At 36.0% G+C, this 21775-nt stretch overlaps 1 protein-coding gene across 2 annotated transcripts; it reads right to left on the bottom strand.

The window, feature by feature from the left end:
• Positions 1 to 746: 746 nt before the first annotated feature.
• On the bottom strand, positions 747 to 21494 carry LOC117925292 (protein OSB2, chloroplastic-like). Of its 2 annotated transcripts, none has more exons than XM_034844269.1 (8): positions 20971 to 21494; positions 16598 to 16736; positions 9159 to 9252; positions 2440 to 2540; positions 2208 to 2355; positions 1640 to 1704; positions 1384 to 1562; positions 747 to 1303 (listed from the first exon to the last, which is right to left on the bottom strand). In XM_034844269.1, exons 1-7 carry the CDS (start codon positions 21408 to 21410, stop codon positions 1413 to 1415), a joined length of 1137 nt encoding a protein of 378 aa, XP_034700160.1. In that variant the 5' UTR covers positions 21411 to 21494; the 3' UTR covers positions 747 to 1303; positions 1384 to 1412. The 2 variants fall into 2 exon arrangements, with proteins under 2 accessions (XP_034700160.1, XP_034700159.1); XM_034844268.1 differs by having other exon boundaries at positions 9150 to 9252.
• Positions 21495 to 21775: the final 281 nt, after the last annotated feature.

Consider the following 21775-nt stretch of genomic DNA (forward strand, 5'->3'; position numbering starts at 1 on the left):
AATATCTCTACTTTTTTTCCTATTCAAATATCAGCCCTTTGTTTCTGTGTTTTCGCATCGAGAATTCTTTGCAGATGAAGAGATGTCAAAGGGGCTTCTTACTTCTCAAATCCTCCTACATATATATATAAACACTGGTTTATCAAGAATATGCAAGAAAAACACTTCGAATTGTTGATTCATTGCCAGAGATCGCTTAGAACCAATAGTTCATTATCTAATGGGTCTTTCATTTCCTTTATATATTTAAATATCTCTACTTTTCTAGATACAAATATTATAAGTTATATTATACATATTAATTCAATTGACCAAAAAAATAAGATGATATTTATTTATTTTTACTTAATTCTAAATAGAACTTTAATATTTAATAATATTAAATATTCGATTGTTTATTTTTTTTAATATTTTATTTATATTAAATATTAAAAAGTAAAGAAAAACCAACACAATACTTTTTCTATTTAGAAAAAGCCAAATATTGTAACTTTTTTTATTTAGTAAAAAGTTAATAATAAGTCATGAAAAAATAAAAAAACAAACAACCTAAAGATTAAAAACAAATTACTTTTAATAAAAAACTGAAAAAACAAACACCCTATGTGATTATTTCTTATTTTATCATTTCTTTTTACTTTTTCTCAAAAAAATTTCCATTGATATGTTTTTTTGTCAAAATTACCACCACCATCAATATTTCCTTATATATCCGTAAAAACCAATATTTTCATCAATGCTTCAAATTTTTCTAAGTTCTTAAAAACATTTTAAGAACAATTTTATGCAAGTCCTTAATACCTATTATGGGTGAAGATATAATTGTTTGGACAAGCATGTATATAGATTTACAAATTAAATATTAGCTTATTTCTAACTGACTTAAACAGCATAACCAGGCTAGGTTACAGTACCTTCGCCTAAGGCCTTAATTGCCCAGGAGGGAGAAAATTCTTTAGCCCAGCAAAAAGCCATATCTAAACTGTCAAGATCACCTTCCAATACCATTCACCTGCAGGGTACTAGCAGGAGCAAAATAGAACCTTGGTTGCTCAGGTTCCGACCCAATATAAACATTCTGAAACAGCTTATCCTGCAGAACTTGTATATATGTATGATTGTTCTTAGCAGTAAGGTTCATTTATGTGCCAAAAGGTTCATCCTAAAAGAATACATCACCCATGTCTCGAGCATCAGAATGGTGGTCAAATGATAATGCGAGTATGCTTCCCTTCTGATTAAATGATGCATACGGCATTTGGAAACTTTCTGTTGCTTTAAAGATGGCAGTAAGGTGCAGCTCCTGCAAATAAAAAACTAAATTCATCTTGAAATGATTAAATACTAGCACAACACAAGCGTTGAAGCATCAAAACAGGTTACCTTAAATTTTCTCCTTCCTAAAATTGGCTTTAAGACAGAAGTGTCTCTCTCTTTGTGAAGGTCACATTTTTTCCAGCTTTTATGGGAGGCAACTTGGAGAGTACCCAAGCTGGTGAGCTGGAGAGCCATAGTGCCTCACCAGTATCTTTGTGTTTGAAATCAGGAGCCTTTTCCTTGGTCTAATGAGAAAGGATAGGGGATGAGAAACCAAAAAAATGAGGCACGACATTACCAGGATACACTCATGAGTTTTTACCTTTGATGATCTATTGTCCCACCATTTATCTGGGTTTTCCACCAAGTTCCTCCAGGACTCATCCCCTGACACCAGACAATGTAGTTAGTGAATATTTTTTTTTAATGTTAAATGACCACAAAGTGTTTGAATAACCAGCCAAAGATAATAAAAGACGAAAGTTAAAAGTTTTGATGAACACCAAGGAACATACTGGAGGTCAAATGAACATCTCAAGATTATTGAAAAACAAAATACAAAGAGAAAATCAAAGTATTAGTTAGTCAACAAATCACAACATACTCAACAATTGCACATTGCTAAACCCTCTAAATCGACTTCCCCCATCCCTATCTTTAAATCAATTGGTGCAACAAAGATGGTGAATAAAGAACTCAATAGAACATTGCAGGCCCCAAAAGTGAATCATAGGGGTGTCTAGCGTCAAAGTCATTAGAGGTTGAAGTTTGGTTGCATAGATTATATTGACCTTGAAAATTTGCATACATGCATATGTAGCCAGAAGTGAATTTAAAACAAAAATAATTTTAATCTGTTAATAGAATAAGAAACATTAGTTCATGCTCACCAGTATTCCTCTTTAAATATTTCGTTTTATGAGTTTGATTATCAAATTCCAATCCTTCAAGTTTTGAGGAAACCCATTCTGGTGCACTATCAAGCCAGAGGGGAACACCATCATCCTTGCGTTTAAAATCTGGAAATTTTGGCTTCACCTGTAAAGCAGACAGGAGAGGTCTAAATTATATCAGTAAAATCTGAAAGATATATGACAATATCAAAAAAGAGAAGGGCCTCACCGATCCATTAAGTTTATCCTGACGGTTATCCCTCCATTGTTTTGGATTCATAATAAGGTCTCTCCATAAGCTTAATCCAGATTCCCCTCCCTTCTTGAGAGCTGAAAAAGAAGTTACTCCCTACTTGTCAATGGCATCAAGAATATTATTGGTGAAATCAATTTCAAAATCTAGATGGTCAAGTCATTGAAGGAACACATAGGGTAATTAAGAAATGAAAATTTAACTTGTTCAGTACATATTGTTACCACTTCTGTCCTAAATCTTAACAATTTTATTCATTGTGTGTACTTTTTTGTGCCTTTTCCAAGGCTTTGTCAATATATATTCTTTTTTGCCAATCAAAAAAAAAAAAAAAATCTTAAACAATTTTATGATCAAATGCTAAACTCTCCAGTTTGCTTAACCAAGATCATCCTTCATAATTGCTACAATGAGAAGAACAAGAAACAATTTTTTAAATTAAAAAGGGTCTTTGTATTTCATTGTGTGTGCACACTAGTTTGGATTTGCATGTGTGTGTGTGAGAGAGAGAGAGACAGAGACAGAGAGAGTGAGAGTGAGATTTCATTTAAATCTAAGCATGGCTTCTTGTTCCAAGCATTGCAACCAAGACCTCCTGGTTTGCAAAGCGTGCACACAGATGGTATTGGCTCTGGCATACAACCCAGTTGGATGGCATTCTCTCAATTCCTATATAAAGCTAAAGCATAGTTCAAACGGTGCGCTTAAAGCGCACCTAGGATCAAGGTGCAACCACTCCCTACTTATAGCACCTTGTTTGCCAAGACATGCGCTTTATTGAAGAACACCTTGTCAACTTTAGCATTCCTTTTTAAACACTTTTATTCTTGAAATTTCTAATTGTATATTGAAATTCATATAATTTCATTACTTTTTTATTGAATGCTTCTTTTAAATGTTTGGAATTTTAAATTTTTTATTGATTGGATTAGATTTTGAATCATATTTCATAAAATTGATATGCATCCTAGGTTGTATTTCACTTCACTTAAGCACGCACCTTGTGTTGCGCCTTGCACCTAAGTTATAGGAGACTTTTGCACCTTAGGTGCGTCTTGCACCTTTTAAAAATATGGGCTAAAGTGGCCACAGTTCATTGAGTCCATCACTCTGCACCCACTCTTAGGAATTGCTTTATTTGTCATTAGTCTTGGTGACTCTAAGAGGTCCACTCCCATCATTCACACCCAACTTTTCCCTCAGGCAGCTTTACTCCCCTCAGCCTAAAACACCTTGCCACACACGTGGTCAACCACTTCGACCAAAGAACACTTCATAAACAACTGTACAAAAATTTTAACAATTTAATAAACATTCAGAATTGGAGCCAAAAGTACCTTTAGAACTTGAACAACTCTTCCTGTTTGAAAAACATAGTAAGTTCATATATATTAATCTAGATTTATTATGAACATGAAAAATATGATATTCTAACAGCCACTGAGCACTCATATGATTATTTAAATAGACATATATTAATCCATTGAGCATTGGTAATGTGCAAGTGGATCCATAACATTTTTCGGCCTTAACAACTTGATTCTAACTAATAATATGTTCTAGTGAAATTTGAAGCAAGAGCCCTTCAAAGTTGCCTTTTCCATGAATAATAAAAAGGAGAAAATAGTTGACCAAGGACGTTAAAAGTAAAATATATATATATTTTTTTATGATAAATAGCAATATATTAAAAATAGCAAAGGCACTTCAAGAAAGCACCTGAAAGTACACAAGAAGTATACAAAGGAGGCTAAAAACAGAGGACCAACAAAGAAAGCGCCCCCTCACATAGAGCCCAATCAATCTACAAAATCAACAATAGAAGGGGGACTAGAAACTAAAAACCCGTTAGCCCACACCCACAAGTTATAAAGGAAATAAGATTTACACCCTTGAACCAAATGACCCTCATCTTCAAACGCCCTACCGTTTCTTTCCTTCCAAACTGTTCAAAAAAGGCATAAGGGGAACTACTAGCCACACTTTCTTCCTCTTCTTTCCCACAAAAGACCTAAGCCACCTTAACAACACCTCTCTAACTAAAAATGGAAGCACCCATGACATCCCCAATAGGGAAAACAAGAAGTTCCATCAGCTCCTCGCCAAGTCACAATGCAAGAGGATGTGATCAATAGACTCTTCCTTTGAAAGACACAAGTAACATCTGTTAGCCAAAGGCCACCCTCTCCTTTGAATCCAATCCAAGGTTAAGACCTTTTTCCAAATAGTCTCCCAAGCCAAAAAAACCCACCCTCGGTAGCACCCAAGAGTTGCAAATTATTCTTGTAGGAAAATCCCCTTCTCTTACCGGTTCCAAAGCCTTATATAGAGACTTGACATTAAAAATATTGTCCTTTGACTTTGTCCATAGAAGTGATCTTCCACATCACTATACACCCTCCTCCTTTGCAGTCTTTGGAGAAAACGCTCCACATCGGACACTTCCCAATGGTTGAGCCACTTAGAGAAACAGGGATCCCACACTCCCCCTCCAGAATGGCTCCACACATCCTTCACCCAAGCCTCCTTAGACAACGTAATAGCAAATAAGGAAGGGAAAACAATACACAAAGAATCGTCTCCACACCAATACACAAAGAATCGTCTCCACACCACTTGTCCTTCCAAAATCTAACCCTCCTCCCATTCCCTACGGAAAAAACCATATTGTTACCCATCACATCCCACTCTCTCCTAATGGCCTTCCACAATCCAACCCCAAAACTTCCTCTCACTTCACAGGACCGCCACTCTCCCTCTTCTTCCCCATACTTCCCACAAATAACTTGCCTCCACAAGGCCTCCCTCTCTACTACAAAACATCAACTCCATTTGCACAGGAGAGCCTTGTTGAGCAACACCAAATTCCTCACACCCATACCACCCTTGCATTTATCTAAGCAGACAATGGACCAATTTACTAAATGAGGCTTCCTCACAAGGGCCCCACCTCCCCAAAGAAAATCCTTTTGGATTCGCTCCAACCTCAATCTGACCCTCCTTGGCATACAAAATAGAGACATACAATAGATAGGCATATTGGACAAAGTGCTCCAAATCAAGGTAAGTATACCCCCTTTGGAAATATACTACCTTTTCCAAATCGAAAGTATTTTCCTAAGCCTCTCCTCTACACCATCCTAAACAGCCACATCCTTTAAATGAGCATCCAAAGGAAGACCTAAGTAAGAAGATGGGAGTGCACTAAGCTTACAACCAAACTCAAGAGTCAACTCCTCTACATTCTCCACTCTCCCCATCGAAATGAGCTCACTTTTGTCCAAATTCACCATCAACCCCAACATGGACTCGAACCACATAAGAAGCTAACTCAAATAAGTCATCCGCTTTAGAGAAGGCTCACAAAAGACTAAGGTGTCATCTGTGAAGAAGAAGTGAGAGATTTCCACTCCCACTCCCACTCCTCCTCTACCATTGAACCTCCACCTTGACAAGAACCCTCCTTCCTTAGCTCTTTTCAACAAGCAACCAAGAGCCACCATGACAATCACAAAAAGGTAAGGGGATAAGGAGTCTCCTTGTCTCAAGCCCCGAGAGCTTTGGAAGAAGCTAAAGGGGGTTCCATTATTAAGAACAAAGAAGTTGATAGTACAAATACACCATTGAATCGAACTGATCCACTTAGCTCCAAAACCCATCCTTTCCAACAACCACATAAGGAAATTCCAATTTACATGGTCGTACGCCTTTTCAATATCAAGCTTGCAAAGAATGGCACCACCCCCACCTTTCTGCATCGAATCAATAGCCTCATTAGCAATCAACAAGGCATCCAGGATTTGCCTCCCTTCCACAAAAGCATTTTGGGACTTGGATGCTACCTTTCCCACCACCTTCTTAAGCCTATTAGCTAGCACATTTGCTAACAACTTGTAAAGGTTGTCCACCAAGCTTATAGGCCTAAAATCCTTAAGATCTTCGGCTCCCCCTTTCTTAGGAATTAACATAAAAAAAAGAGGCATTAATGCTCTTCATGAACCTATCCCATTCATGAAAGTCATTAAAGAACCCCATAACTTCCAACTTCAGAAAATCCTAGCTGAATTGCCAAAAAGCCATTAAGAAGCCATTGGGACAAAGAGCTTTATCCTCATTGAGGTCTGATAGAGCACTAAAAACCTCTTCCTCAGAGAAAGGGACCTCTAACAACGCTACATCTTCACCTCCTAGGACCCCAACCTATAGCTCATTGCATCTAGGTGTCTACTCCTCTAAATCGGTCAAAAGAGAGTGGAAAACCTGAACCACCCTTTCTTTGATATCTCTCTCTTCTGTTACCCAGGTCTCATTTATCTTGATCTTCACCATAGGGTTTCCTCTCTTATGAGTGGTATAGCCATTTTGTGGAAAAAACCAATATTTCTATCTCCCTCCCTCAACCATAACTCCCTAAATTTTTCCCTCTAAGAGGTTTCTTCCATCAACACCCATTTCTTATACTCCTCCATAGCCTGTTTCCTAAGCCTTTGTTCCTCAACAGACAAATCCCTATCTCCTTCTACAAAATCCTAAAACACCTTTGGCTCAAGGCTGACTCCTTTCTAGTATTGGTATTTTCGAATACTTCTCTGTTCCAAGCCTTCAAGATAGCTTTAAGTGCTTTCAGCTTTTCAGACATAATAAAACTGAAAGACCCTCTAAACTGGAGACCATCCACCAATTTCTTAGCAATTCCTTAAAGTCATCCTCCTTGAACCACATATTCTCAAATCTGAACGAGGAAGGACCTTTTCTCACACATCCACCATCTAACAGGATTGGGCAATGGTCAGAAATAGGTTTGGGAAGAAGATAATGAACTGCCCCGCTGAAAAAACACTCCTAATCCTCGGAAACTAAGAATCTATCCAACCTTGATAGTAATTGATTATTCACTCTGCCTCTCCACATGAAAGTACCCCTCTATAGAGGTAAATCCTGCAGTTCCAAATCCTCAATGACCTTCAAAAACCTTCTCATTGCTAAAGACAGCCTTGAAAATATATTTTGCTTACTCAAGAATTTGACAACATTAAAATCTCCACCTATGCACCAAGGGTCTTGCGACAAACCCCTGATAGCCCTCAGCTCCTCCCAAAAATCTTCCCTATGCCTCCGAACAGAAGGGCCATACACCCCTGTAAAAACCCAGCAGAAATCATCCTCAACATTTTTAAACAAACAGGAAACTGAAAGAACTCCAATTTCCATGCCAATCAGCTCTTAACACCCTTTTATCCCAAAAGACTAACACCCCCTTGCCATTCCCCGAGAATTCAAAGCACCCCACTCCAAAAACCTGCCCACCCCCAAGGACCGAACCAAACTACACGACAGATTTTGGAACTCGGTTTCTTGAAGACAAACCAAATATGCTCTTTGAACCTTGATCACAAATTTGATAAAATATAAGTACACACACACACACACATAAACACACAAAGATTGTCCACAACTTTAAATGCATCCCCCTTTTATTTGGTAGGTAACATCGATGAAGCTACCGCGAAGGCTATGAACTTAGAAATGGAGAGCAAATTGAAGAAATGACCTTAAATCTTTGTGTACTGACCCCTAATCGAATTGTTTGGGATTCAAAAGTAAAAGAAATCATTTTATCTACTAATAGTGGACAAATTGGCATATTACCAAATCACGCCCCTATTGCCACAGCTGTAGATATAGGTATTTTGAGAATACGCCTTAACGACCAATGGTTAACGATGGCTCTGATAGGACATTTAAGGTGGTGTTTGGGTAAACTTCCTATTTTTTATTTTTAAAAATAGAAATTGTTATATAAAATATAAGAACTCTTATACAAAAACTAAAAATTGACCTTGTGTTCTTAAAAACTCTTTTCAAACTATTAAAAATTTGCAAAAGTGTAAAATTTGTACCTAAATTTTAAAATTTTTAAAAAGTGTTTTCAAGTACACTAGGTACTTACCTACTCTTTATATAAGAATTCTTACATTATGTCTAATAGTTTCTTTTTTAAAAATAAAAAATAGGAAATTTATTCAAACATGCACTAAATGTTATAATTATCAATTCTCGGATGGGATTCTTTTAAGTTCAATGGACTTCCAAACTATACCAAAAATCTTAGTTCTACTTCTCTTTTGATGTTTTTCAGTAAACATTCCATCTTCTAAGAATATAATGTTTTCTGTAAACCTTCCCATCTTCTAAAAATATCATCAAGAACGAGCAAAAGAACAACAAATGTTTACTGTAGACAAACATAAACCAATGCGACCTTATTATCAACAATTTAAGGAAGGAAAAAAACCTCTCATGTATGTATTAAGCATAGCTGCAATTACAAGTGAAGCTATTTTTAAATTTATAATCATCCTTATTTCAGGGTGTACTTCATTTCAAGACTCTTTTTAAATATGTCATCTTCCAATATATTATTGGCCCATTCAGGAATCCCTCAATCCATTCTTACTTTCAACTATCAGAGCACAAACACAATTAGAATCACTTTAGTAAACAATACTGATAATCAACTAAATAAATGTAATCTTAGTATCAACAATTTTAGACTGGAAAAAGCCTCAGTTTCCATATCATTGAAATCAATTATACCTTGGAAATTGAAAGTGGCAATTATCAAAATAAACCGAATTGTTAAGGTGACAAAGATGTAATCATGTATGAGGTTAAGAATTACCAACATGAATTACCAGAATGCTTGGAAGCCGGTTTTTCTTCATTTTGATGTGCAAAGCTTTTCTTTTGACCAGATTCCATGACAAAATTAACGGTATGCACCATCACCTAACAACTTCCAACATCACATGTTAGATTCATAAACATGATACATACCTTGAGAGAAAAGAGAGATATATGAAAACTAGCTCCACCTTTTTCTCTTCTTGGCTAATACAGAGAAAGGGTTCTCAAATGTATACCGGTTTGAAGCCACCGCAACTCAAACTTCAAATCCAAGCAAGAAGGCAATGGGAGAAGGAAAAAAAAAATACAAAGTCCTTCCTTCAGCTTTTCTTTTTGTGATATTTTATTTTTATCACCTTTTTCTAATAGGTAAAGGCAATCCAGTAAAGGTACCAAAAAAGAGGGTGCACCACCAGCATAGACAGAACACACAGGAAACCCAGCGAAAAAATAACATAGCTATGCATTGCATTGACAAAATCCAAAGGGAAACCCTCCTCCTTTATAAGAGCTCTACAGACAAGTGGTTGCCTCATTGGCATACATTTGGGAACAGAGGAAGGGATTTTGAAGTAGATGAAGTCAAAGCGCACATACACCCCTGAAGTTGGGACATGGTTCCACATGCCAAGTTTATAGTAGAGTACAATATCTGTGGCACTTCAAATGATGAGTTAAGTTACTACAACCATTTGGTAAGAATTAAAACGCCCTTCCATCTATGAAGCCAGTACAGACACAGGACACAATACAGACACACCAATATAGACTAATAAAACATGACACATGTACAGCAAGGAGATACCAACACACACACACACACATGTTCCTCTACTCATATTCTTCATTCTGTCTAATCTTCTGCCTCCTGACCTAGCCCTCTTTTTAGTGGTAACATCTAAATAAATAAATAAATAAACTTGCATGTATAAAAATATCTCCTAAAAGAAAAATCCAATACTATCCTCACCCTTAAACAATTCCACCAAATGATCCAAACCTAGTTTAATGCAAAATTGCAAGTAGTGAGGTCGGGCAATGGAAGGGAGTATTTAAAACAAACCCTTGGAAAGTATTTCTTTTAGAATGGGACTATTCATTAAACCTCTTGTATAGGTATTCATCAACAAAATAAGGTAGCTGAAAGGAAGAATGGACATTTGTTAGATGTAGCTAGAGTCATAATGTTTGCTAGAAACATTCCTATGTTCTTTTGGGGAGATGCAGTACTTACAGCTGCCTACCTTACCAATAGAATGCCCACAAAAAGCCTAAACTCTAATAGACACCCTGAAACAACACCTACCTCACACACAAAAGGGTACAAGTGCTATCATCCACCTACACAGAAAATTTGTCTCCATAGATATTAGTTATTTTAAAAAAAAACCAGCCCTATTACCAGAAATATTATCTTTAGGAGGAGAAAATATTGTAGGAAGATAAGTCTTGGATGCTTCCTTTAGCCGTTTGGAGTCATTCTACTGAATATGCTGATGTAGAGGAGGTTGACATTATGCAACCAGCAGCAGCAAAAGAAACTTACGTCATACAACCAGCAGTAGCAGAAAACGTTGATTCAGACTTGATGGTTAACTCTAGGAAGCCAAGGCTCCCAATGCAAGAATAAGACCTAATCTCTTGTACACACGACCAGTACATTTAATCCTTCTAAACTCTTTCTACTCAATCATGGTTTTGACACTGATCTTGATATTCCTATAGCTATTCAGAAAGTTATTAGAAGTTGTACTAAACATGCTTTGTCAAATTTTGTCTCATCATAGACTTTGCCACCAATATAATACCTTTACTACTCATTGTCCTCGGATTTAGTTCCTAAGGAGATGAAAGCCTTGTATAAGAATGAAACATGGGATACTATCAATTTTTTGACGGATAAACACACAAAAAATATATTGAGAGAAAAGGGCACCCAAAGGGCAACCCAAAGCATACAAGGAGTATACAAGAGGCACCTAAAGGCAAGAACAAAAAGAAGAGGGGATACAAAAAGAACCCAACCAATCAAAAAAGTTGATCAAAGTTAAAGGTCATATATCTATACATGACTTAGACCAAGACCAAAGATTACATACAAACAAATATTTCATCCTTTGAATCAAGAGATCCTCATTTTCAAAAGTTATCATGTTTCTTTCCTTCCAAACCGACCAAAATAAACAAAGAGGAGTTGTCATCCAAGCCTTTCTACGCTTCTTGCCCACAAAGGATCCATGCCAACCTAGGAGGGTATCTCTAGTCGAAAGAGGAAGGACCCACATCACGCTAAACAGTGCAAAAACGAGCTCCCACAAAACCCTAGCCTTGAGACAATGGATAAGAATGTAATTAAGCAACTCCTCTTCAGCACAACAAATGAAACATCCGTTAGCTATGGACCACCCCCTCCTTTTGAGTTGATCTAGGGTTAGAACCTTCCCCCACGATGTTTTCCAAGCAAAGAAACCCACCTTAGTAGGACCACAAGGGCTCCAAATGATGTTCCACGGAAACGGGACACTATCAATTTGCCCATAGAAAAAAAAATTAGTGGCATGTAAGTGTTCACTATTAAACACAAAGCTGATAGTTTGATTGAGAGGTATAAAGTCAGATTAATAGCAAAGGAATACACACAAACCTATGGAATTAACTCTCAAAAACCTTTTGCACTCGTTGAAAAGATGAATTCCATTAGAATCTCTACAACAATTTGATGTAAAAAAAATGCATTTTTCCATGGGAACTTGGAAGAAGAAGTATTTATGGATTTGCCGCCTAGTTTTGAAGGAAAAATCAACAATGGAAAGGTTTGTAGATTGAAGAAATCATTGTATGGCTTGAAGTTATCTCCTCGAGCATGGTTTGAGAGATTTTTTTTTTTTTGGATAAAAAGAGACTACGAAGAAGAATATCTACATATTCGATTGAAATATGAACCATAATAATCTTTCAAAACCAAACTTTGTAACATCTCTAGGAAAATTTGACCTCCAAATGATCAACAGTAAATTGCAAATACCTTTCTTAACTAAATAATCTATTGTTCTATTTACTCCCCTATAAACACTATGACAATTGTAAATATTTAGATCTTAAGATAACTTCCAAATATTCTCCATCAATAACATAATAGAACTAAGAATATTACTTTTTTTTATTAGCTAAGTCTCTTCTCAAAGACTCATTAGGAGATTAATTTATTTGTCCCACACAAGACCAGATATAGCATATATTGTCAACATGGTAAGTCAATTTCTGCACTCCCCCTTAAAATGTCATATCAATACAGTCTTGAGAATCTTGAGGTACTTGAAGTTAACTCCAGGAAAAGGCTTATTTTTCACAAAGCACAATCACCTTAGAGTTGAGGCTTACAAAGATGAAAATTGGGCAAGTTTTATTACTAATAGGAGATCTACTTCAAGGTATTGTACTTTTGTGTAAGGCAACTTAGTTACATGGAGAAGCAAAAAGCAACTAGTAGTTGCCTGGTCAAGTGTTGAAGCTGAGTTTCAAGCTATGGCCCTTGGCATTTCTGAACTCATGTGGCTAAAAGGTCTATTGAGGGGAACTAGAAGTGACTCTTAAGGATCCCATGAGACTATATTGAGACAACAAGGCTGCAATCAGCATTACTCACAACCCAGTACGATATGATAGGACTACATATGTTGAGATTGATAGACATTCCATTAAGAAAAAAATAACAATGGGTCGATTTGCACTCCATTTGTCGCATCCAAACTACAACTAGTTAATGTCTTCAGAAAGGAAGCTCAGAATCTTAGGGTTTGTTTGGTTGTTGTTTTCAAGAACCGTTTTCTATTCTTGAAAACAAAAAACACTAAAAACGTATTTGGGAAAGGGGGTGATTTTTGTTTTTTGTGTTTCCCGTGTTCTCAAGAGGCCTCTTTTTAGAGAACAAAAAAAAGTTGTTTTGGTTGTTTTCTTCACTGTTCAAGGAAAAGTTGTTCTCCGTGTTTTCTTCTCCTGTTTTTTGTGTTTCCCTACATGTGATTTCTCCTTCAGCAGCATGAAATGAAGGTCATGGAGGATGAAGATGGCAGCCATGTTGGTTGACCATGGTCGTCTTGGCGTGAGTGAATGGTTGTGGGTGTGAAAGGCGTCAATGACCATGCGGTGCTTTGAAGGGCAAGGCCACAGGTGGAGATGCCGTGAGCGACAGCGCGTGGCAGCAGGGTGGAAAAGAGTGGTAGGGTTCAAAATATCGACTAAGTCCGGTACAACTCGACCAAGTCGTACCTACCTCGACACTAACCGCGCCAAGTCCGATACTAGGTACGACAAGTCCGATTCTGAGATTCTCAAATCCCAATTTCAAACAATCAATCTTGTCTGTCATGAAAATTAAATAAGAAAAAGAAGAAGTATTCTCGTTTAACCCAACCGTTACATCCTTAGAAGTCTTTTAGGATGAGAGATCAAGGGATGAGGGGCTCCCTTACCTCACTACAATTGACGAACTGCGGGAGCTTTGATGCCAGTGGATGGTGACTCATCATCGCCGACGCTGGGACTAAACATAAGATTCATTCTCCAACTCCGACGACCCTCGACTGTGATTGGGATTTGGGGGAGAGCTTTGGGCTTGGGGATTTGCTGGTGGTTGTTGGGATAGGGAGAACCATATTTGGTAAACTTGTAATTTTATAATTTATAATGCAACATTAGATTTAATAAATATCAAATTTAATATTTGGTAAAGTTATATTTGGTAATTTATATGTAGCATCAAATTTAATATTTGGTTAAGTAATATTTAGTAATTTATAATTTATACATTATAAAAAAAACTTGTAAATTTTATAATTTATATGCAACATCAAATTTAATATTTGCTAAAATAATATTTGGTAATTTATATGCAATATCATATTTAATAAATAATAACATGGTTTGTATAAGATACATTTATATGTTGATCAACTTCATCTTACATGTATTTATATGGTAAATAGATTATATTTATATTTGAATCATTTTTAATTTATTATATCATGTAATTTTTTTTATCTTATAATATTTTAAATTACATTAGGAAATCAATGATTATTTTTAAATGGTATAAAAATTATATTTATATTTGAATTATTTTTATTTTATTAATTTTTTACCTTATTTATATATATCATACTCCATGTTCATATTTATCTACTAAAAGTTAACAAAAATTATAATTGGTGTAAATAAATTTCAGAATAATTTTTTTAATTTAAATAAAATGTGAATTTAAAAATTACTTATATACTTACAATATCAAGTTAATTGAAGGAAAAAAAAACCTTTAAATCTGTTTTTTATTTTACTTGTTCTAAAAATCTTTTTTTATTAACTCAATCAAACATGTTTTTTTTTTTTTAAGAACAAAAACTGTTTTCCAGAATCCAGTTCCCAAACACAATTTTTTTTCTTTCTAAAAACACCAAAAACTGTTCTTAAAAACTATTTTCCAAAACAATATTCAAAAACAACAACCAAACAGGCCCTTACATTCAACTCTATGGTTGGCAAGTTAGGAATGGAAGATATCTTTGAACCAACTTGAAAGGGAGTGTTGAAACCCAACAATTGTTCTTGATTTCGTGGAACTTATCTGATTTATACCAGATTTTGTGCATATTTAAATTAGTTGACTATGTAAATGAGGGAAGTTGTAATTTAAAAGATTTGTAAGAAGAATTTTAGGAGTAGGTCATTTGTCTTAGTTGGTTTTCATTTATCATATAAGTTTGAAAGTTGTGTATCTCTCTCTCTCTCTCTCTCTCTCTCTCTCTCTCTCTCTCTCTCTCTCTCTCTATATATATATATATATATATATATATATATATATATATATATATATATATATATATATATATATATATATATATATATATATATATATATATATATATATATATATATATATCTGTATTAATGTTTCAATGAGTAAATAAGTAGATTTCTTATTTTCCAACATCAACCACAAAAAAGCTCAATGGAAAACTTCTCAATACAGCCAAGAGAAGAGTGTCATCTTAGTCTCGAAAATAAAAGTGAGAGGGCAAATTAGGTTAATGCCTCATCTCATGCCACATGCCTTATGCCAAAGGCAGAACACATAAAAAGCATAAGTCACAAATTCAGACTTCAAACAATTTTATTTTTTTTGGCTTCCCCTTAAAATTTTAAACTACCAAGTCTACTCATTAAAAATTTTATATAACATAAATAATATTCACCACAATGATTAACCCAAGGACAGTTTTAAAAAACCAGAAGCTACAACCACATAAGTGATCAGATTGATGCCAAAGAAAGTAAATCAGTAAAACTTTTAAGGCTATTGAAGGGGCCTTGAACAGTTTGTCTTCATTATAAAATAAACTTTGGTATAGTCCGTTTGTGTGTAGGTTCTGTTTTCTTAAGTGTGAAGGTTCCGTGTTCTTAAGAAAACAGAACCCAAATGGTTTGTCTTCTTAAGAACAGGGCTTTCCTCCGAATACTTCAGACGAATCCTTCTAACCAATTCAAATGTGACACGTGGAATTGAGACATCCATATAAAGGAGTAAAGGCAGCATTAGAGATTTTTGAGAGACACAACAGCTATATCTTCTCTAAGTAAGATCACTCCATAAATCGCTAAAAAATCATTTGCACCAAGGACACAGCTGATTTCTAAATCCCTACCACAAATCAGACCAGATATTGTTTCACCTGCTACAATGAGTTTCTCTGGTGCTTGGGTGCAAAGAATCTGACGAGTAAAAAATTTGCCAAGTACAATAGGTCCCTCTACCTGGGTGAATATATCGAGAATTGAAATAAGCAGGGGGAGAATGACAAATTCCCGGTCCACTTAGAACTTGCACTGACACTCAGGGTGGTCTCTCTATCTCACATGGAAATTGTTTGATCCGCTATTTCAATGTTTTCAAATGATCTCCAATTTCTCTTCTTCCAAATGATCCAAAATAAGAACAAAAGAGTCACTCTCCAAACTTTCTGCCTATAAGATGCTACTTATTAAAACTAACTAAACTTAATTCAATTACTCCTTATGCCCCTAGGTATATACCTCATTTAAAAGGATGGTAAATGCCCTCTCATTGTCTCAACTTTTAGACTTGGGCTTCAAAATCTAATACCCATATTTCAAACTCATTTGACAAACAAATCGGCTGCTAGATCTAATTGAATTGCCACTATCTAAAAAGGGAAGCAAAAGAAAAAATTTGAGCCTTGGGACATCAGAGGTATTCTCAAAAAGATCCTAACAACCCAACCAAAAACACCAAAGAGAAATTTAAAAGAATGAATGATTTTTCCAGCGCATGGAGTAAAGAGACCTAAAGGTCAATAGGGAGTTAATATCATAAACTATAAATGACCCCACATCTTAGTGAAGCTCCAATTTCTTTTATGTAACTAGATTTTACCTGGAAACTAGATGGACCCTGATTTAGATCGAGTGGAGGTGGATCAGTAATAAGTTGTCCAGCTATATAGACGCAATCATTTTCCTTCAGATGACACGCAGCAATATAAGCCAAATCACCTTCAAATGTTAATGGAATCCTGATTATGAGGAAAATGAAGCATGTAAGCTAGCATTATAACAAATTATGTGAATCAACAGCAAGCACAAGTAATAGAATGATGTGATAGGACAACAAGCAAGCCATAAAATTTGATTCACCTTTGCAATGAAAAATAAATAGTAAATTTTGCTACGAGTATAGGAACAAAGTTTGTGGCACCAGTTAAAATATTAAAAAAATTATTTTAAAATATCCATCAAGTGGTAGCCATGTCTAGAATATCAATCTCACTTGTAAAATTACAGCTCAAAGAAAAGGAGAAAATTTTCACTAACTTGAAAGAGTGTCCTTACAAGCCCAAACAAATGCTTTTGTCTAGTTTTGCTTTATGGAACTCTAGCAAATCAAACCATCACAAGCATAGTTTTTCCTATAAATGATATCCTGCATTGTTTTTCTATTTTTCTGTATTGTGTAATATATTGTATCTCATACAATAAGTTTCTTTTTACATAATGCAAAATAAATAGGAAAAAATATACACATGCACATATCAATTATACATATATTGGAACAATGAAGTAGAGAGCAATATATAACCAAATTTGCTAAAAGCAGTAAGATTAAAAGAGTCAAAACATAAGCATTCATCAATATCATGCATATGGAAACATACAACACTAGAATTTTGACAAATTTAACTTCAAAAAATATGACATTTCAATATATAAGATCATAAAATCCACAAAATAAACTTATTGAAGTTTAACTAAAACTTTTTAGTTCCTAGCTCCAACTGGTCATACATGTATGCATTGTTGATGTGCGTGTGTTTATATGTCACCTTTAAAGTTCCAACTTCGCAAAACTCATCATCATTCCCTCACTCAATGATGATGAGGAGGTAGTTTAGGTGGAAGCCAAAGGTGTGTCAAGTGGCATTTTGGTTTTTTGGGACAAGTGTTATGTTGGATATGGAGTCTAAAGGGTTCTCCATCTCCTGCCATTTTAGAAATTGTAAGGATGGCTTTGTTTAGATGTTCACTGGAGTGTATGAACCAATTTTGAAGGGGAAGAAAGAGGAACTAAGGGAAAAGTTGGGGGCTACCAAAGGCGTGTGGGAAGATCCATGGTGTTTAGGTGGGGATTCCAATTCAATCAAATTTCCAAGGGAAAGAAGGAATTGCTAAGACTCTCTGTAGAAATGAGGCACTTTTTAGATTTTATAGAAGAGTTGAGATTGGGGCCCTTCCTTTTTCTAGAGGTCTATTTACATGGGGCGAAGGCTTGAACTCTCAGTCATCCTCGAGGTTGAACCATTTCTTAGTTTCATAAGTGTGGGAGGAGCACTTTTCGGGCCTATCTTAACTTATGCTTCCTAAGCCTTTTTCTGACCATTGTCCCATTGTTCTTAAGGGCGGAGAAATCAAAAAGAGCAAAACACCGTTCAAATTTGAGAATATGTGGCTTAAGACTCATGGGTTCAAAGATCACATTTGAAGTTAGTGGATGGGTTATGCTGGATCTAGCAATCATTGCCTTGCAGTGAAGCTAAAGGCTCTTAAAAAGGATCTTAAGGGGTGGAATAAAGGAGTCTTTGGAAATGTTTCTTTTAACAAGGCAAAGGTTCTTTCTCCTATTAGCTTTTAGGACTCTAGAGAGAGTTTCTCCTCTCTTGGTTAAAAGGAGGCAGAGGTCGGAAGGGTGGCCTTGGAGGAGTACAAAAGTGGGTTTTAATGGAAAAAACTTCGTGAAGACAAAAAATCTAAAGAAATTTGGTTAAGAGATGGAGATAAGAATACCAGGTTTTTATGCAAAATGGCCAATGCACAAAGTATAAGAAACTTGATGACCAAAGTGAGAGTTAATGGTCCTATTTTGATCGAGGTTAACGAAATTAAGGATAGTGTTTAGAGCTTTTCATTCTCTTCTTTTGAGACAGGAGATTGAAGACCGAGCATAAGGAGGTTGTGTTTTGAAGTGTTAGGGAATGATAGTTCCAGAAGCTTAGAGAAGCTTTTTTCCCAAGAGGAAGTTTTCAATTCTCTCCAATTTTAGTGGGGATAAGGCTTTAGAGCCATATGGTTTTACTATGGCTATTAGGCAATTTTGTTGGGATTTCATCAAGTCTAAGATCATGGGTTCTTTTAGGGAGTGTTTCACTTAAGGCACTTTTGAAAAAAGCTTAAACACCACTTTCATGTTGTTGATCCCAAAAAAAAGATGAAGTAGAAGATCTAAAAGACTTCAAACCCATTAGTCATGTACGGGGATCGTATAACTTGCTAGCTAATGTGCTAGCAAACAAACTTAAGAAGGTGGTGGAAAAGGTGGTTTCAGTTTATCAGCATGCTTTATAGAAGGTAGACAAATTCTAGATGTAATTCTTATTGCTAGTGAAGCCAATGACTCAATATTAAAGAATAACATTTCTAGGCTTATTCGAAAGATGGATATTGAGAAGGCTTATAATCATGTCAATTGGGGATTCTTAATGACGACATGACTAAAATGCAATTTGGACAAAGGTGGATAAGATGGATAAAATGATGTATTTCCATGGCAGGCTTTTCAATCCTCATTAATGGAACTCCATTTGGTTTCTTTCAGAGTTCTAGGTGTTTAAGGTAGGGTGACCCTAAATCCCCTTATATGTTCATCTTGGCTATGGAAGCTCTCGGTCAAATGTTGACTAGAGCTAAGAGTGGAGGCTTCATTTCAAGATTTAAGGTGGGATGAAAGGGTAAGGAAGGAATGGAAGTGTCTCATCTTTTATTTGTCGATGGCACTTTGATTTTCTGCGATGTCAATCATGATTAGTTGAGATATTTAAGTTAGGTGTTTATCTGGTTTGAGGTAATTTCTGACCCAAAAATTAACTTGGATAAGAGCGAGGTTATTCCTATTTGGAAAGTAGCTAATGCACAGGAATTAGCCTAGGTGTTAGGTTGTAGAATAGGGAAGCTACCCACTTCCTATTTAGGTCTTTCTTTGGGAGCCTCTTATAAATCTTCCAAGGTGTGAGATACATTGCAGGAGAGATTTAGGAAAAGATTAGCACTATGGAAGAGGCAATACCTTTTTAAGGGTGGGAGACTTACTCTAATCAAAGCACTTTATCAAGTCTTTTGCTTAACTTCATGTCCTTACTCATCATCAAAGGTCGGTTCAAGACTAGAAAAGAATCAAAGAGACTTTTATGGTGAGGTGGTACACTAGAGAAAAGACCTCATTTAGTTAATTGGAACTTAGTTCGCTTGGGAAAGAAGGATGAGGGCCTCGAAATTCACAACCTTTTTGTCCTAGACAAGGCATTGCTTGGTAAGTGGAATTGGAGATTTGATACAAAAAGGGAATCCTCATGGAAACAAATCATGATGGGGAAATTTGGAGAGGAGAAAAGGGGTAGTTTTCGAGAGGGGTGAGAGATGGATATGGAATGGAAGTGTGGAAAGCCATCATAACTGAATGGGATAAAAAGTAGGTCTCGCTTTTTAGTTGGGAATGGAAGAAGGGTTAGATTTTGGAAAGACTTGTGAGTTGAGGCAAGGATCAAACATTGGAAAAACCTTTTCTAAACTTGTGGCAGAGGCATGGAAGCAAGTTGGGGACGGGGATGGTTGGAGCTCCCATTTTTTCAAGGCGGTTTAATGATTGGGAGCTTGATGAAGTGGAGATTTTCTTTCGAAGATTACAATCGTTGACAATTAAAAAAGAAATGGAGGACATACTAAGTAGAGAAGATGCACTTTAGAGGTTGGATGTTCAAGGAATGACTTTGTAGCAAGGAAGGGGCTATGACTCAGGAGGACTTCTCAGAGGATTATTAGCCTCCTTGACTTGAAAGGACCTTTCTTGTATTTCCTTGCATTGATCCTTGGTGTAAGCTTATTCTAATAAAAAATTCAATCTTTCTCACACTAGCGCATCATCATATTTAATTGATACCTTTCTTCTTTATTTCCAACCTCGTTGCATTCCTAAGAACCCTATAACATGCTTTTCTAACTCAACAAACACCAAATGGAGGAAATATAGCAACAACACTGCAACAATAGATTAGATTTCACAAAGAAACCATAAGAAACACAACCCAATAACACCCAACTTATTGATCATTCACTAAAACCACATTTACCACAAGTAACCCCAATGGGCATATCAACAGACTAAGTCAAACCCATCTCTTACAGCTACCAAACCAGAAAGTCACATCACAATCAGGACAGAAAACACCAAAAAAACCATAGAACAAGCACAAAGCAGATTACCACAGAGCCGGAGAATGGGAAGCAGCATCGGCGTCCTGGGCGATGACAGTAACAGCCCAACACTTCCCATCAGAAGACTGCTGAAACTGAACTGGAGCATGCACCTTACCAATCAGATTCACCGAATTGCACACCTTGGCCTGCCATGGAATCTCGCTTGGCCTCGGCCAATCACCAGACGGAGCTCCTCTGTCCCTAGGATGATCCTCTGCACTAGGCTCAATTACCGATGCTGACAACAACGAAGAAGATTGTTGCGCGGCTTTAGATTTTCGGGATGGGTATTTCTGGGTTGAGGCAGCGGCTGTGAAGTGGCAGAATAGAGAAGAAGAAGAAGAAGAAGAAGATTGGTTGAGAGTGGTGAGGAGAGGGAGGAGAACACGGTTTCTGGTTGAGGGAGAAGATAGAAGCTTCACGAATGTTCGAGACAGTGAATTCATGGCGGATTAGGGCCTTTTGAATTAGGGCTTTGAGGATTGAAGCTTTCAGGAGGGGAGAGCTGATGAAGAGAAAAATGACACCTGACTCTAAAACCCCTTCTTTAAACCCTTCACTTGCCCTCAATTGTTTTAAAGGAAATTTAAAATGTAGAAATATAAAGTTGAAAACAAAAAAAGACAACAAAAAATAAAATCAAATCAATTTATTTTAAATTTGTAGTTTATAATAAATTAATTAATTGATGGAATAAAAATAAAAAATAATTTTATTAAAAAAATAAGGGAAAAAAAATGCAAATCAAATATTTTATAATGCATTTGAGACATGCAAAATATATTTTATTAAAATTACTTTATCCAATAAC

The sequence above is a fragment of the Vitis riparia genome, chromosome 11 (assembly GCF_004353265.1).
Source record: "Vitis riparia cultivar Riparia Gloire de Montpellier isolate 1030 chromosome 11, EGFV_Vit.rip_1.0, whole genome shotgun sequence".
NCBI lineage: Eukaryota > Viridiplantae > Streptophyta > Magnoliopsida > Vitales > Vitaceae > Vitis > Vitis riparia.

What these genes read in the sequence shown, in the direction of transcription:
- LOC117925292 (XM_034844268.1), bottom strand. Translation starts at nt 21,410, where the DNA reads ATGAATTCACTGTCTCGAACATTCGTGAAGCTTCTATCTTCTCCCTCA. An exon ending in TCCCATTCTCCGGCTCTGTG is followed by an intron (nt 16,737 to 20,970) that starts GTAATCTGCTTT and finishes CCTCATAATCAG; the next exon opens with GATTCCATTAACATTTGAAG. An exon ending in AGGGTCCATCTAGTTTCCAG is followed by an intron (nt 9,253 to 16,597) that starts GTAAAATCTAGT and finishes GGAAGTTGTTAG; the next exon opens with GTGATGGTGCATACCGTTAA.